Source organism: Schistocerca nitens, chromosome 11 (assembly GCF_023898315.1).
Source record: "Schistocerca nitens isolate TAMUIC-IGC-003100 chromosome 11, iqSchNite1.1, whole genome shotgun sequence".
NCBI classification, from domain to species: domain Eukaryota; kingdom Metazoa; phylum Arthropoda; class Insecta; order Orthoptera; family Acrididae; genus Schistocerca; species Schistocerca nitens.
The window spans coordinates 20,747,208-20,765,828 of record NC_064624.1 but is presented as its reverse complement, the minus strand read 5'-3'; the positions used below and the strand labels follow the sequence as shown (position 1 = coordinate 20,765,828).

The 18,621-nt window shown below is 39.3% G+C and overlaps 1 protein-coding gene across 2 annotated transcripts in view; it reads right to left on the bottom strand.

Moving 5' to 3' along the window:
- Positions 1-18,621, bottom strand: part of LOC126213312 (zinc finger protein 492-like) — a 139,890-nt gene that overhangs the window by 95,498 nt on the left and 25,771 nt on the right. For both annotated transcript variants that reach the window (XM_049940997.1, XM_049940996.1), the window contains exon 6: positions 12,509-12,556. In XM_049940997.1, coding sequence (XP_049796954.1) covers positions 12,509-12,556 — 48 coding nt within the window. The remainder of the gene's footprint in view (positions 1-12,508; positions 12,557-18,621) is intronic.

The following is an 18,621-nucleotide window of genomic DNA, read 5'->3' as shown; positions in this document are numbered from 1 at the left end:
TGGTTTTCTTTCTATGTTGTATAATAATGTGATGGAAAGGTAATACTATTGTCATACTCTTGTGGAATTTTATGAGATGTTTTGGTCTTGGTTCACATGCTATTTCCATGACACTTTATAAACCTGTAGCACCAAACATTTTCAACCTTAGTATCTGTTAAGTTCCACTGTAGCACTAGCTTAAAAGCATGTATTCGAGACTTTTTGTAGCAATTCGAACACCATTTGGATGGTGTGCTTGAATCCATTTCAGTACAGCATCTTCTAGTTTTCGCCATTTTGTATTCAGTCCCCTATTTGCACATTTGGCCTTCCTTATGTTTTTCTGTTCTTCTTTACTAGCCTGCCAATAGCAAATTTTTTTTCTGTTGCTGGAGGACTGGAATGCTGCTCAGCTGCTGTGTTTCCACATTGTTCTGCATATGCTTTTACTTTCTATTTATAGCCTGCATCATATGAGTACCTTTTATTTTTTCCACTGTGAAGCTAGCTACTAAAGAAAATATTCTTCTGTTACCAATAACACAAATCACTTTCAATTCAAGTTTGCTGGCACTGTAGACTGCAATGACACGTCACAGGCTAGACAGTGCTCTTGGTTTGTGATTGTGGGGCATGAGGGAGACACTGTTAGCAAGCTTGTGAATCCCAATAGCTCATGTTCGTTGCATTGGTGCAATTGAATCCTATGTTGCTAGATAGAAATAGATTTCCTGCAGCATTGAATATGTGGCAAATTTTAAGGCAACCAGGAATTTTGACGCCAACACTGGACTTGTTATATTAAATTCGAGTATAACACACCTCAACTTTGAAGGCACTTTTTTGAACAAAGAAATGAGTTTTATAATCTGTAATATACGGTATCAAGTCTCTGTAAGTACCACTGGAAATTAATTTGAACAAATAATTAAGGTAACTTAAAATTTATCTTGCATTCAAATTTTCAAATACTACGAGTGAGATATTAATGTGAGTATCATCAAATGTACAGGATTGATTGTCACTGAACATTTGTCATTTAACATTGAAACACGAACAGATATGTGGGAATGTCCGTGTTACTGATAAGTCGCATATATGTACAGTATTTAACAATCACTTTCTGAATATAGCAGGTGAACTAAATAGAAACCTAGTCCCAACATGGAATCATATAGCGCTCTTAGAAAAAAGTGTTCCGAGACTGTTACCTGATATGCTCCTCCATGATACTGACAAGAGGGAGATTGAGTTAATAATTAAATCACTAAAGACCAAGAACTCTCATGGATATGATGGGGAATCTAGCAGAATACCGAAGTATTGTTCTTTGTATGTTAGCCCAGTACTTAGCCGTATATGTAACTTTTCCTTTAGGAGTGGTCGGTTTCCTGACCGATTAAAGTACTCGGTAGTGAAGCCACTTTATAAAAAGGGAGACAGGGATAATGTTGACAATTATAGACCTATTTCTATGCCATCGGTGTTTATGATGGTTCAAATGGCTCTGAGCACTATGGGACTCAACTGCTGTGGTCATTAGTCCCCTAGAACTTAGAACTACTTAAACCTAACTAACCTAAGGACACCACACACATCCATGCCCGAGGCAGGATTCGAACCTGCGACCGTAGCAGTCGCACAGTTCCGGACTGCGCACCTAGAACCGCGAGACCACCGCGACCGGCCATCGGTGTTTGCTAAAGTTATCGAGAAGGTTGTATATGCAAGGTTACTGGAGCATTTAAAGTCACATAATTTGCTGTCAAATGTTCAGTTTGGTTTTAGAAATGGTTTAACAACTGAAAATGCTATATTCTCTTTTCTCTGTGAGGTTTTGGACGAATTAAATAAAAGGTTGCGAACGCTAGGTGTTTTCTTTGATTTAATGAAGGCTTTTGACTGTGTTGACCACAAAATGTTACTGCAGAAGTTGGACCATTATGGAGTAAGGGGAGTAGCTTACAATTGGTTTGCCTCTTACCTTAAGAACAGAAAGCAGAAGGTAATTCTCCGCAATATTGAAAGTGGTAGTGATGTTCCGTCCCAATGGGGCACTGTTAAGTGGGGCATTCCCCAAGGGTCGGTGCTGGGGCCACTGCTGTTTCTTATTTATATAAATGATATGCCTTCTAGTATTACAGGTGATCCAAAAATACTTCTGTTTGCTGATGACACCAGCTTGATAGTGAAGGATCTTGTGTGTAATATTGAAACAGTATCAAATAACGTAGTTCATGAAATAAGTTCGTGGCTTGTGGAAAATAATTTGATGCTAAATCACAGTAAGACTCAGTTTTCAGTTTCTAACACACAATTCAACAAGAACCGATATTTTGATCAGACAGACTGGGCATATTATAAGCGAGACAGAACAGTTCAAGTTCCTAGGAGTTCGGATAGATAGTAAGCTGTTGTGGAAAGCCCATGTTCAGGATCTTGTTCAGAAACTAAATGCTGCTTTATTTACCATTAGAACAGTATCTGAAATAAGTGACACTTCAACACGAAAAGTAGTCTACTTTGCATATTTCCATACGCTTATGTCGTATGGTATTATTTTTTGGGGTAGTTCTTCTGATTCGAAAAGGGTATTTTTGGCTCAAAAATGGGCTGTTCGAGCTATATGTGGTGTAAGTTCGAGAACCTCTTGTCGACCCCTATTCAATAGTCTGGGAATTCTGATATTGCCCTCACAGTATATATTTTCTTTAATATCGTTTGTTGTTAGCAATATTATCCTATTCCCAAGAGTTAGCAGCTTTCACTCAGTTAATACTAGGCAGAAATCCAATCTGCATGTGGAATGCACTTCCTTGACTCTTGTGCAGAAAGGAGTGCAGTATTCTGCTGCATCCATTTTCAATAATCTACCACAAGAACTCAAAAACCTTAGCAGTACCCCAAACACTTTTAAGTCTATACTGAAGAGTTTCCTCATGGCTCACTCCTTCTATTCTGTTGAGGAGCTCCTGGAAGAGCTAAAAAATTAAACAAATTCCAGTGTCACATTGTTGATTTTCTTTCTTTAAATTTACGACTTGTCACCTGAATATGTTTTTTTATATTTCATTTTATCTGTTTCTAATATCGTGTTATAATTTCATGTATTGACTCGTTCCATGACCATGGAGACTTCTCCTTAATTTGGTCCCACGGAACAATAAATAATAAATAAATAAATATACATTTAATATTTTTCTCTGGTGAACTATGTTCCTCCCAAGCCAAGAGAAATACCATTAACCGGCTATCCATTGGGAATACTTTCCTGAGAGAGAAAGCCGACAACTGTGAGGCAGTATTTAAATTCCCATTCATACAACTTTTGCAATAGTATCTTTGAGGAAGTTTAGGACATTTCGAAGGTCAATGCTATGATGGCAAGTAGAATTTGTCACACATTTAAACATACTCATCAACCCATTGACAAACAAAAGATGAATGCAGCCAAAGTAAATGAGGAACAGCAATAAGCAAAGGATTCAACATATCAAATATTCTAACTCTGCTGACTGATCTCTCAAAAAATCAGATGCATAGCCAACTGCTAATTTGTCACTTTCCAGCTATAGAACATTATTCACAAGTATTATATAGAAAAACACTAAAACTGAATTCAACGGTATTATATCAAACTGTGCATCTGAACTTCAGGAGTTAAATATAGCACTGTAAAGTTTTTCATTAATTAATTTTTATACACACTGATTACAATAATGCTGAATTTTACTACTGTTAAGCCAAAACTGCCACAAGCACAAACCACACATCAAACTGTACAGATTATCTGGAACTCAACTGTATCCAGGGTATCTAAAATTTGACTAAAACTACTCAATTAATTTGACGAGAGCTAAATATACTCCACAATTCCATACACCAAAAGACAGTATATTTTACACTACACCCTTACCTTTATCCTTGGTCAGTATGTGTTCGCACGTTTTTGGAAAATTAACTATTATGCAGTGTGAACAAGATATGTTCAGTTCAATTGGTTGAATTCAAACTTTGTATGTGCTACATAGTAGCATAAAGCACCATGTAAATAAGCAGGAAATTATGATCTAACCTGATAAGACGCATTTGTTTGTATACAAATATTCCTTTGTGTTTACTTATTTTAACAGTTTCATGATGGCAGTTTATTATGTTTCCACCAATATTTAATGTAATATTTATCTTAGAATATTTCATAAGGTTTCAAAGTGACAAGCACGGGGAGGTGCTTAACTCAAGCCAGGCTTCACAAACTCCTCACTAGGGTACCAACTAATCCAGAAGGTACGTTGAGGAAGGAGGATGGGGAAAATACAAAAACAGCATGTGAGACACTGGAACTGCTCCTCAAAACTCATTTTCCTAAATATGCTCTGGCAGATAACATAGGCCAGAATGCAACCCCTGAAAGACAATGGTTCTTAGCCACTCAAAGAGAGGACTGCGACTGGCCAAGGCGTGTGTTGATTTCAGTAAAATCCAATGGGCAGTGGGAACATTGTAACTGGTCCAGTCACCTGGCCCCGATGGAATCTTTCCAGCTCTCTTGAAAGAAGCAGGAGAGAATCTTGTAAGAGCGCTGTGCAGGTTATTCAGGGTTAGCCTAGCAGCGGGAGTCATTCGCAACGCCTGGAGGGCAGTGACAGTTGTCTTTATTCTAAAGCCAGGGAATACTGATCATAACAGGCCCAAGGATATGAGATCAATCAGTCTGGTTAATGTACATGTTGGGGAGAGGAGGCTAACTATGGCTTATCTATATTCAAACCAACACACACATCAACCAGGTAAATCACCAGAGAAAGCTTTCTGTCAATTTGTTGTGAGGGTGGAGAAAGTCCTTTGCTTTCAAGAAAGAGCCCACTCCATCTTCCTGGACATTGAGGGAACTTTTTGTAAGACAACCGTTGATTCCATGATTAGGGCAGCAAAGATGCATGACCTAGTGACCACTATATGTAGGTGGACTAAGGCCATGCTTAGTAGGAGGAGGGTAGAAGCCACCGTGATGAATGAAAAGATGGTAATTAACACCACTAGAGATTCTCCACAAGGAGGAGTTTTGCCCACTTCATTGTGGAATCTAGTGGTGAACAAACTCATTGAGAAACTAGATTCCAGGCAATGATTTTGTGAAGGATACACAGATGACCTTGTCATAGTAATACTTGGCAAATTTACTGACACAGTTAGGAATATGGCACAAGGTGCACTGGACATTGTGCAAGACCAGTGCATTAAATAGAACCTAAGGGTTAATCCTATGAAGACTGTTGTGGTATCAATCATGAAGAAGCATATCCAACACTGAAGTTGGAATCTAAAGCTTTTCGATGAAACTCAATCTGTGAAGGGGATAGTGAAAAATCTAGGGGGTACCCTTAGATGAGGAACTAATATGGACCCCTCACATTAAGAGCATCTGCTCCAGGGCGAAAGGTACTCTAGTGAGTACCAGAAGGACTTTTGGCAAAAAACTATGGCCTAAGACCCTGAGGTATGCACTGGATATACAGCACAGTGGTTAGACTTAGGATCTCCTATAAGGCCGTGGTGTCCTGGAAGAAGGTAGAACAGCAGGTTGCAGCTAAGAAGCTTGCTAAGGTGCTGAGCCTGTCCTGCTTCATCACAAGAGGCAGAATTAGTAGCACACCAACCACTAGGGTGGAAGCCATGCTGGACATGCCTCCACTAAACCTTTGGGAAGCAGCTGGTGCATACAGACTCAAAACTGGTAAAAACTGGATCTCATTGAGATACCCAGACCCACACACTAATATAGTGAGTGAGGCAAATATAGGAATGGCTGGGGAACTGCCGGCCGACTATACAATAACTCCCAACTGCTTCAACAAGCTTTACAATATAATAATTTGAAGTTGGGAACAGTAAGAAAAAACAGTTTGACACCATACTGGGGACATTGTCTGGTTCACTGATTGGTCGAAATCAGACCAAGGTGCTGGGGCCGTGGTATATGGAATTCAGTGAAGACTGGAGGGCATCATCTCTCTAGGACAACTGGCCTCGGTATTCCAAGCTGAAATTACTGCAATCAGGGTGTGTGTGTGTGTGTGTGTGTGTGTGTGTGTGTGTGTGTGTGTGTGTGTGTGTGTGTGTGGAGGAAAAAATACATAGGTGCTAGAAGGATCGTAGCATCTACATCTATTCAGACAGCCAGACAGACCTTAAATCATTAGCATCTCCTGTAACAAGATCTAAAATTATTGCAGAATGTCACAGGGCTCTGGTGGAGCTAGGGGGAAGCGATTGGGTAAAACCAATGTTGATCCTTGGCCACTCAGGGATCGGTGGCAATGAACAAGCTGACACATTGGGGGCAGAGACTCCATTCATTGGACCAGAACCTGTCCTGACAATCACCAAGGCTATGATCAAACTAGAACTACAGAACTGGCTTAGAAGACAGCACATAGAATACTGGTCCAAGGTCGATAAGCAAAAACATGGCAAGTTAATGATGCCAAAGCCGTGTTTTGAAAGAAGCTCTGTAATCCTGGGCTTTAATAGCCAAGAGATTAAACTCACACCCAAAGGTGTAATGGAGGCATGTCCAGCATGGCTTCAATCCCAGCAGTTGGCGTGCTACTAATTCTGCCTGTTATAGCGAAGCAGTCCAGTCTCTGCACCTTAGGAAGCTTCTTAGCTGCAACCTGCTGTTCTACCTTCTCCCACGACACTATGGCTCCATAGGAGATTCTAAGTCTAACCACCGTACTGCACAACCAGTGCATACCTCAGGGTCCTTCTGGTATTCACTAGAGTACCTTTCGCCCTGGAGCAGATGCTCTTAACCCCTAATCACAGTCTTGAGTACTTCTCACGCAACTACAGTCATGCAGTCCCGTGGACTGCATTCAGAAGGTGGGAAAAATAAGTAAAAATCACCAATCTAGTGCTACTTTTTGAATTTAGTGCTACATACTTATTCTTCAATTATACATAAATGGTAAATTATGAACAAAATATTGTTTCGGTGCTGTGAAAAAGACTTATTCATATTGCACTCTAAATTCTCATTGAAATTTACAGTAATGGACAAATATCCAAATATCTAAGTGTAGTTCTTTACTTGAAACTTGGTTGTTGCAGGTTAATTTTGATCAATTACCACCGGTGTTAAATTTAATGAGTATTCTTGACAGCAAATGAAACAGAAAAAATCTGCACTACTGAAAGCGGCCACATTACACACCACCTTACATGCACTGCGGACACACCTTACAAGAGCATTCCAAACAAATTGGGACCTTGCACTTGCGACACAAGTAACATGTCTTTCTCTTCTTTTTTGGTGGACAAATGCGACATGGCTTCCTTCCATCCCTAGGTAGTTTGTCCTCCTTTTCCAGCTCTTCATGGAGATGTACTTCAGTTCCTAGAACTCTAACGATAGAAAACCTCAATTCTCATGGGAGGCATTTATTCACTATCCTTTCATGCAGTAAATGTTTGATTAGTTCTTTCGCTAGGGCTTTCATGAAGTTCATCCTGGTAAGCACAGTTCTTTCCTTGAATGACTGATGAACAATATATGCACTGACAACACTCATGTCAAGAATATGGAAAACCATGGCCATGGTCCCACGTTGTGTGCGGCAACTTTAACAATATTTGACACACTTTTCGTCTACAGTATCAACAGCACCCTTTGTGTTGTTATAGTGGGCTATTATTAAAGGTTTTTTTTTTACTTTCCACGTCATCTTCTATGGAGTGATGCATTATTGATATAAGAATTACTGCTCTTCCTTTCTTAGGTACATGCAAAATGAGCGTGATGTGTTTGGTAAATCCATACAGCGTTGTTCCAACTTCACGCCTACAGGAAGGCAAGAAAGATGCAGGAATTTCCTTTCGGTTCTTCTGCATTGTTCCCACTGTGGTCAAATCATTTTTCTGTAGCACATCTGCAAGTTCGATTGACACATACCGGTTATCAGCAGTGTTGTTTCGGTTAGCATGTGCTATTGGCTTGCACAATCTGAGGACAGCCTGAGTGATAATGGCATATTTCTTCTCATCTGGGGAAGGTCCTACTCCATCAGTACCTTTTCCACAGTAGAGATAGGTGTTGAAGATGTAGTTAGTCCTGGAGTCAGCTAGGCATTGAAGCTTCAGGCCATACTTCGCCGGTTTAGATGGAATATACATTTTGAATTTACAGTGTCCTCTGAAACCGATTAGCATTTCATCAACTGTAGCATTAACCCCAAAAATATAGGATCGCTGCAAATTTTCGTTGAATTTATGTAGAATGTTTGTTATAGCAGCTGCTGGATCAGAAACCTTACGTAACTCCATGTCATCAGGGTTGTCAAATCTCAAGCAGGTGAGAATTACAGCAAATAATGCTGAAGATATAGTGATACGGAAAATAGCATGGACAGTCCCCTCAATACAAAAGAGAGAACATATGTCTTAGTTAATCAATTTGAATACTGAAGTGTATATAAGAAGGTCGATGAAACTCTTCATTTCAGACATTGTACAAGGTCTGATTTCTGTTCTCTTCCTGTAGAAATTGGTCACAATGGAACTGAATAAGTTCTGTACACTTTAATTACAATCCAAAGTTATATACGAAGTCCTTGTGGACACTAAGTACAATCCGTTCTTGTAAATTTATTTGCAATCTCAAATTTTCCTCTGCCTCTCTTTTTCTTGTCTTTTATGAAATATTAATAAATACAGTACACTAATACACTGGACATTATTTCAGTTTATTTGCAGTGTAATATAAAAATTGAAAATAAAAAGATTAAAAGATCAAACAATGGAAAATCCAGGACAGAATGGAACAATATGGTGAAAAGAGCAGTTGCTGTGCATCATATAGCAGAGATGCTGAGTCGCATATAGGAGAAACAAAAAGACTGTCACAAATATAGCTTTCAACCAGTGAGGCCTTTATCAAAATTATAGACAACAAACACACACATACACACTTGTACCAACATAACTCCTACACACATGACTGGAGTCTCAGCCAACTGAGGCCACACTGCAAGCAGCAGCATCTGTGCATCATGAAGTGAGCGGCAGCTGGGTGGGTGGTAAGGAGGAGGCTGGGGTAGTGAGGGAGAGGGATAGTAGCATAGTGGTGGCAGACAGTGATGTGCTGTTGGGTAGCATACAGCACTGAGGTGGAAAGAGGGTAAGGCAGCACACTATCTGATCAAAAGTATAGAGACATCCCCAAAAACATACATTTTTCATATTAGGTGGATTGTGGTGCCATCTACTGCCACGGTCTCCATATCAGCAACTTCAGTAAACATTATACATCATCAGAGAGCAGAATGGGGCACTCTGCAGAACTCACAGACTTTGAACATGGCCATACGATTGGGTGTCACTTGTGTCATACGTCTGTACACAAGATTCAAAACTCCTAAACATCCCTAGTGCCACTGTTTCCAATGTGATAGTGAAGTGGAAATGTGAAGGGACACTTACAGCACAAAAGTGTACAGGCCAACATCATCTGTTGACTGACAGATACCTCCAATAGAAGAAGAGATTTGTAATGTATAATAGGCAGACACCTATCCATATAATCACACAGGAGTACCAAACTGCATCAGGATCCACTGTAAGTACTGTGATAATTAGGCAGGAGGTGAGAAAACTTGGATTGCATGGTCAAGCGGCTGCTCATAAGCCACACATCACACCAGTAAATACCAAACAATGCCTCGCTTGATGTAAGGAGTGTAAACATTCAATGACTGAACAGTGGAAAAACATTTTCTGGAGTAACAAATCACAGTACACAATGTGGCAATCTGATGGCAGGGTGTGGGTATGGTGAATACCCAGTGAACATAATCTGATAGAACGTGTAGTGCCAACAGTAAAATTCGGAGGCAGTGGTGATATGCCGTGGTCGTGTATTTCATGGAGGGGGCTTGAAGCCCATGTTGTTTTGCATGGTACTATCGCAGACCAGGCGTACACTGATGTTTTAAGCACCTTCTTACTTCCCACTGTTTAAGAGAAATTTGGCCAGAATACCATGGGTATTCTGCCATCCACCAAACCTACAGAATATATTCATCCATCCCCGTGGTATTCCACCATCCGCCAAACCTACACAATTTACTCATCCATCCCTACACAACCCCTTCTTCTAACCCCTTAACCTCATGGCTCATACCCCTGTAATAGACATAGATGTAAGACCTGTCCTATGCATCCTCCCACCACCACCTACCTCCAATCCAGTCACAAATATCACCTATCCCATCAAAGGCAGGGCTACCTGTGAAACAAGTCAAGCAGTCTACAAGCTAAGGTGCAACCACTGTCTTGTATTCTATGCGGGCATGACAACCAGCAAGCTGTCTGTCCACATGAATGACCACCGAATAAACTGTGGCCAACAAACAAATGGGCCACCCTGTTCCTGAGCATGCTGCCAAACAGGACATACTTTATTTCAATGACTGCTTCACAGCCTGTGCCAGTTTTTCTGAATTGCGCAGGTGGGAACTTTCCCTGTAATATCTCCTATGTTCCCATAACATCCTGGCCTCAACCTTAGTAAGTCATTGTCCTCTCCCATCCAGTCCATTCTCTGATCCCATTCCAGCATTACACGACCCTCATTTCTCTATCACACCATCATTTTACATTTCCTCTTTTCTGCATTCCCCTCCCCATCTCTCAACTGCCCTTCGTCTAACCTCCCAACTGCACATGGCTGCCCTACCCTCTTTCCACCTCAATCCTGTGTGCTCCCCAACAGGATGTCACCCTCTACCTCCACCACCCCTACCCCACTATTTCTCCCCATCCCCGCACCAACCTCCTCCTCACCCCCACCTAGTCACCATTCCCATCATGCACTGGTGCTGCTACTCACAGTGTGGCCTCAGTTGCCTGACACTGCAGTCATGTGTGTGCGAGTTGCATTTGCACAAGTATATATGTGTATGATTGTCATTTAATTCTGAGAAAGGCCTTACTGGATGAAAGCTATATTTGTGACAGGCTTTTTGTTGTTCCTATCTGTGACTCAGCATCTCTGCTATATGGTGAGTAGCAACTTTCACAATATTGTTAGAAGATTAAAAGAATCATCCACATAGGGCTTGACCTAACAACCTTCAGACTACATGAATGTTGGTTGTCTACCATTTTTGACATGTCCGAAACAACAGACATCACACAGAATCTGCACCTCTTATAAATCATATGTAAATTAAAGGTGGAGAGGGAATAAAGGGAAGGAAAGGGAATCGATCACAGCTATCGGCTGCATTGGGACATTACGGGGTGAACATGTGTACCTGGATCTCATGCTTACTAGGCAGGTTCAATAACCACTGCACCATCCAGGACATAACTGCATGGACTATCTTGGCTTGCCCCTCAGCTGATCCACCATCCCATCGAGCACCACCTACCCACAGCTCCTGTCCATGTCCAAAAGAGCAGACACCACACTTTCATATAATTTTATAGGCCTAGCTAGGCAATGAATCCAGCTACTTCAATGTGGATGCACAAGTATGTCCTACCTCCTGTGGGAATCTCAGATGAGTAAATATGGAGGAAATGGACAGGGGCTGAGGATAGGTGGCACTCGATGGGAGTGTGGATCGGCTGTGAGGCGAGCCAAGATAGTCCGTGCAGTTGTGGTAACACTGTGTCCCAGATGGTGCAGTGTTTATCGCATCTGCCCTGTAAGTAGGAGATCCCATGTTCGAATCACAGTCTGGTACATACTTTCACTTGTCATCACCGATTCTGCATAATGTCCCAACGTAGCTGACAGCAATTATCGCTCCCCTTTCCTTTCATTTCCACCCCCCTTGACCTTCATTTACATATAACCTTCAGATTATTGTTTTGTATTCTTTTCACTGTGCCAATCACTCCCTATAAACTATACTAATATAAATGGCCCATGCCTTACCCGACCTGTACCAAAATACTATTCCTTCTACATCCTTGGGCATCTGGAGTTCCCACTTCTGTCATTCTCATTTCTGGCCAAGCCCTGCATGTATCATAAATTTGTGTGAAATCAGAGATGAAGAAGTACATTTACTTCTCAGTCATGTTGTCCTCTAATCTGCCAAGTAGGGGAGTTGAGACTTTCTTTCGTTTCAAAGACGTCTGAACATTTTCCAATACAAACTACAATGGTGAGTACATAAGTTCAGAACTTGGGTTTATGGTTCCAAAAAGCAAGGAGCCCTATTTCCCTGCAGAAATTATGTACAATAAAACTACCCTTTCATCTGTAATCTATTTGACATTCCCATGCCTCACAACTAACAATGGATTAGCAGTATGAATTTTGTGTTTCCCCAAGTATCCACCTGCTGTATAAAAAATGCAGCACCTAAAGCTGAATGTGTTTTTCCTTGTGAATACTACACCCTCCTCCTCTGGAATTTGAGGTTCCACTAAGTGCACACAGAAACTAGACAAGAGATATATCCCGAGAAAAGAAAGACTTAAAAGACCTTAAGACATAGCAGTAGCTTACCTCCTCCATCTTAACTCCCACAGGATCATATTCGGGATTGCTGAACATCTGTAACAAAGAAATAATGTAAGAGATTCATTACTATTGTTCAACATGCAGTACATGCACATGCTAAATTCACAACATTAGGAACCTCTCATATGAATTATTGTATAAAGTGCTTTTCTTTAAGAGGATGAGGAGAATACACTAATGGCATGCACCAAATTAAAACATGACTCAAGATCACACACTTCTCTTAAAGTATAAGCTCAGTGTTTTTATTTATTCATTCATTCATTCATTCATGAGGAAAAAACTATTTAGCATGTAACATATATGAAATAAACAAAATATTCTCAGAATTTAATAAGAATGTGATTATTCCAGGTCCAAAGAAAGCAGGAGCTGACGTGTGAATATCCTGAACCATCAGTTTAAGAAGTCGTTATTGCAAAATACTGTCATGAATGATTTACACACAAATGAAGTGACTGACAGAAGCCAACTTTGGCAACATTAATTTTGGTTTCTGGAGAAATGTAGGAACACATGAAGAAATACTGACCTCACAACTTAACTCAGCAGGTAAGAAAGGCTAGCCCCTGTTTATAGGGCATTTAGATGTATGGTGAGCTTTTGACAATGCTGACTGGAACACACTCTTTGAAATTTTGAAGGTAGCAGAGAAAAAACACAGGGAACAAAACTTATTTGCAACTTGTTCAGAAACCATTTTGGTGTTCTAAACGTTAAAGGATATGAAAGGAAGACAGTAGTTGAGAAGTAAGTGTGATCAAGTTGTAGCCTATCCCCATGTTTTTATACCTGAACATTGAGCAAGCAGTAAAAGAAACCAAGGAAAAATTTAGTTCGTGAATTAAAGTTCAGGGAGAAGAAATAAAATCTACAGTTTGTCGATTTTATTTATTTATTTATTTATTTACACATCACGTTCCATAGGAGCAAATCTCCAAAGTCATGGAACATGTCATTACATGAAATTACAACATACACATAATAACAGAGGCATACCGACAATCCTCCTTTCCACGAACAATACGAGACTGGAATAGAAGGGAGAACTGATAGAGGTACTCAAGGTACCCTCCGCCACACAAAGTCAGGTGGCTTGCGGAGTATGGATGTAGATGCAGATGTTAGAAACCCAAGAAAAAAAGTCAGTCCATTAGTTCAAGTAAACACAATCAACAATACAATAGGAATCAGCTTACTTTTTCAAGGAACTCCTCAACAGAATAGGAGTGACCCATGAGGAAACTCCAGTTTTGATTTGAAAGTGGGTGGATTACTGCTAAGATTTTTGAACTTGAGTGGTAACTTACTGGAAACAGATGCAGCAGTATACTGCACACCTTTCTCCACATGAGTGAAGGAAGTCTGATCCAAATGCAGATTTCATTTCTGCCGAGTATTAACTGAGTGAAAGTTGTCTATTCTTGCGAATAAGCTAATACTGCTAACAAGAAATGATAGTACGGTCAATGTCAAAATACCCTGACTCACGAACAGGGGTCGACAAGAGGTTTGTGAACTTAGACCACTTATTGCCCAAACTGCCTGTTTCTAAGCCAAAAATACACTTATAGAATGGGTAGCGTTACCCCAAAATATAATCCCATATGACATAAGCAAATGAAAATAAGCAAAGAACACTAATTTTCGTGTTGAACAATCACTTACTTCAGATACCTTTCAAATAGTAAAAATGGCAGCATTAAGTCTTTGAACAAGATACTGAACGTGGGCTTTCCACAAAAGTTTATTATCTATCTGAACACCTATAAATTTGAACTTTCAGTTTGATTAATCATAAGCCCATTCTGTGAAATTAAAACATCAGGTTTTGTTGAATTGTGTGTTAAAAATGGTAAAAACTGAGTTTTATTGTGATTTAGCATTAGTTTATTTTCTACAAGCCATGAACTTGTGTCAAGAACTGCACTACTTGAAACCAAGCCAATGTTGAACACAACATCCTTTACTACCAAGCTAGTGTCATCAGCAAACAGAAATATTTCAGAGTTACCCACAACACTATAGGGCATATCATTTATATAAATAAGGAACAGGAGTGGCCCCAACACTGATCCCAGGGGCACCCCCTACTTGACCTGTACCCCAGTCAGACCCCACATCACAGCCATTCTCAACATTGTGAATAATGTCCTTTTGATGTCTGTTGCTCATGCAAGAGGTGAAACAATAGTGAGCTACTCCCTGTATTCCATAATGGTCCAACTTCTGGAGCAATATTTTGGGAACAACAGAATAAAATGCCTTCATTAAATCAAAAAATATGCTCAGCATTCAAAACCTTTTGTTTAACCTATCCAGTGCCTCAAAGAGAAAGGAGAATATAGCATTTTCAATTGTTAAACAACTTCTAAAGCTGAACTGTACATTTGATAGCAAATTGTGCAATATAAAATGATCAATTATCCTTACATAAACAGCCTGTTTAATAAACTTAGCAAACACTAATGGCATATAAATAGATCTAATGTTGTCTACATTATACCTTTCACCCTTTTTACAAAGAGGCTTTACTACTGAGTATTTTAATTGTTCGGGAAACTGACCATTCCTAAAAGAAAAATTACAAATATGGTTAAATACAGGGCTAACATTTGCAGCACAGTCCTTTGATATTCTGTTAGGCACTCCATCATGTCGGTGAGAGTCCTTAGTCTTCAGTGATTCAATTATTGACTCAATCTCTCCCTTGTCTGTATCACAGAGGAGATTTTCAGACATCAATCTCAGAAAGGCATTCTGCCAAAGAAGTTATGTGATTCCCTGTAGAAACTAAATTTTTATGTAATTCACCTGCAGTGCTTCAAAAATGATTGTTAAATGCTGTATATATATCTGATTTGTCAATAACAGAAATATTTTTACTATGATCTGACTTTGCATCATCGACCTTGTGCTGCTGACCACACACATCCTTCACAACTGACAATTTTATCTGTGAATCAGCTATTCTATTTGCATACCATATACTCTGTCTTCCTAATAACATTTTTAAGCACCTTAAAATATTGTTTGTAATGGGCTACTGTAGCTTGGCTGAATACTTCTAACATTTTGATATAATTCCTTATCCCACTAGTCAGCCACCCAGGCTGCCTGTGACTGCTAGTACCCTGTTCAGAACGTTGTAATGGGAAGCAACTCTCAAAGAGCACGAGAAATGTGTTAAGAACAGCATTATATTTATCATCTATGATATCGACACCATAAACGTACTGCCATTTGTTCCTTGACAAGGTTTAAAAAACTCTCTACTGCTCTTGGATTAACTTTCCTACATAGTTTGTGATTATATGTGACATTCGTGTGAGTACAAAAGCCTTTTAGTGTTAAAATTTGTGCATCATGGTCTGAAAGGCCATTCACACTTTTGTTAACAGAATTCCCATGTAGTAATGAAGAATGAATAAAAATATTGTCTATGGCTGTGCTACTGTTCCCCTGAAGCCTAGCTGGAAAAAAGGCAGTCTGCATCATATCATATGAATTTAGGAGATCTACCAACATCCTTTTACTTGCACCATCATATACAAAATTTATATTGAAGTCACCACACACAACTAATTTCTGGTACTTCCTGCAAAGTGAATCAAGAACTCTCTCTGGCTTGGGCAGAAGTGCTCTGAAATCAGAGTTAGGGGACCTAAAAACAACAACAATTAGAAGTTTAATTTCACTCAATTCAACTGTCCCTGTGCAACATTCAAATATCTGGTCAGATCAGTGCCATGATAGTCTATGGACTCAAATGGAATACTATTTTTTTACGTATATAGCCACTCCCCCACCCTGCAAGGGACTCTTTGAAAAACAGCCAGCTAATCTGTATCTTTGTAAAGGAAGCCTCTGAGTTGTCAAATTATTTAAGTGGTGCTCCGATATACCAATAATTTCAGAGTCAACATCTATAAGCAGTGCACTAACTTTATCTCTAATACCTCTTACATTTTGATGAAATACGGTAATTCCTTTACTTGGAAATATGTCCTCTGAAGGTGATCCCTTAGTTAGTGGGACTTCCTTTAAGTAGGTATACCTATCAGCTGACTTCAGTCTAAAAAAAGGTGCAGCTCTCACACCAACTACTACAGGAATTTTTCCACAAGTGATCCCACCGCCATCAACTACACTGTCACACTGGATAACACTGTAATCCTATCAAAGACAGAAAAAGACTTGAAAGTAAAATTGAACAGAACTGACACTTTCTTAAAGGAGCTTATACGATGAGTATCTACAAAATCGAAACAAGGGTAACGAAATGAAGTCAAATTAAATAATGTGATGCTGACAGAACTAGAGATATACAGTCATTAATTGCAGAAGATGAGTTTTGCTGTTTGTATAGGAAACTGACCAATGATGGGCAAAATAGGAAGGCTATAAAATACAGACCTGCAATAGCATGAAAATACAGTTCCAAAAAAGTAACTTTTGTTAAGAGTGAATAAACAGTTATCTGTTAGGCAGTCTTTTCTGAAGTGTAGCCTTCTACAGATGTGAAACATGGAAGATAAGTAATAAAATGGATGATAATAGTGATTGATGATGAGAGATGAGAAGCACTTGAAATATGCTACTACAGAAGAAAGCTGAAGATTGCAATTTTAGATCAGATTACTAGTGATGACTGAATTAAATTTGGCACAACCTGACTACAAGAAGAAGTCAGTTGACAGGACTCATCAAAAGCAATGCGAAATTGTCAATTTGATAATGGCATAAGTGTGGCTGAGGGGCAAAATTTGTCAAGGGAGAAGACAACTTCACTAGAGTAATCCGATTAAAATGAATGTTAGTAGCAAATTATTGTTTACATCATGCACTACTGGTCAGCTGAAAGCTATGCTCGCCAAGAGAAGTGAATAAACAACCTTTGTCTGTCAATATGTGTTACAGCCTTTTGAGGAATTGTATCTTGTGCACCTGTTTCATTGATAATGTTCTAAGTAACTACAAGTCTCTGCAGTTCATAAGAGATATGTAGCTGCACTTACTGGAAACAGAGCCCACTGGCCACAATGCAATCCATTTAGTACCACCACAACAAATGTACTATCCATTCTACAAAGGTAATTACAGATATACTTAACAGAAAACTTTGAAATTGTTAGAGTGATCATTTGTGAAATATAGAATGGCCTACATCTTGCCAACCTTAATGCTTCTGGTCTTTTATCTGTGACGAAAATTAAATTAAGAAGCCTACAAGTAAAACCAAAAATCCTGAAGACATGATGTGCTATACAACACAGGCCATTGCTGCCATAAGGTCCCTTGAAATTCAGCATACAATGCTGTCGGTCCAGCAGTCTGAGCACTTGTTAAACAACTGTATTAATGAAAATATGATCTGTGCCAGAGTTGCATGTTTGCTTACATTTGGTACAGTAGAACAAATGTTCTTCTCCTATTGGTGGGGAAATGGTTTGCAGTACTGTTATCTTGTGTACATGTGGATTAAGTGAAACACATGTTGTCCCATTAAAAACCCCTTTGGACACACTTTCTGATGCAAGTGAATAAAACATGTAATTCCATTTCTTAAAGTCAGTGTAATAATTCAGCAGCTATAAACATTAAAAATTACTGAAGTCAGAAAATTCGCCATATTCTCTGCTATATCTCAGCTAACACCACAGCTCGCTAAATTTGCCCATTCTGGGTAGACTTGGGATTGGCATCTCCTTGTCATCTCACCCTGCATACTAGCAAAGTTGAAATCTTATTTTTGAAGTACAATATATTCTTTATTTCGTCTGTATTCACTGTTTTTCAGTGTTATGTTGAAAATTAAAATATGCCCATGAATTACATTACATTTATTGATATTGCAGATCATATTTATTCACATTATTAAAAAAGATACCATTCACAGTAGTCCTATTAAATCTAGTTATATAAAGAAAAATATAACTTGACAAACACTTTAAATTTCTCTTCTGAGACATTATGCAGACAATTCTTAAGAACTTCACTATAGTGTGAAATGAAGTCACTGGAGTCTAAATTAGACCATGGGAGATAAACTACCTTCAGTGCCACCACACACCAGACATTTGACAATGTACACATAT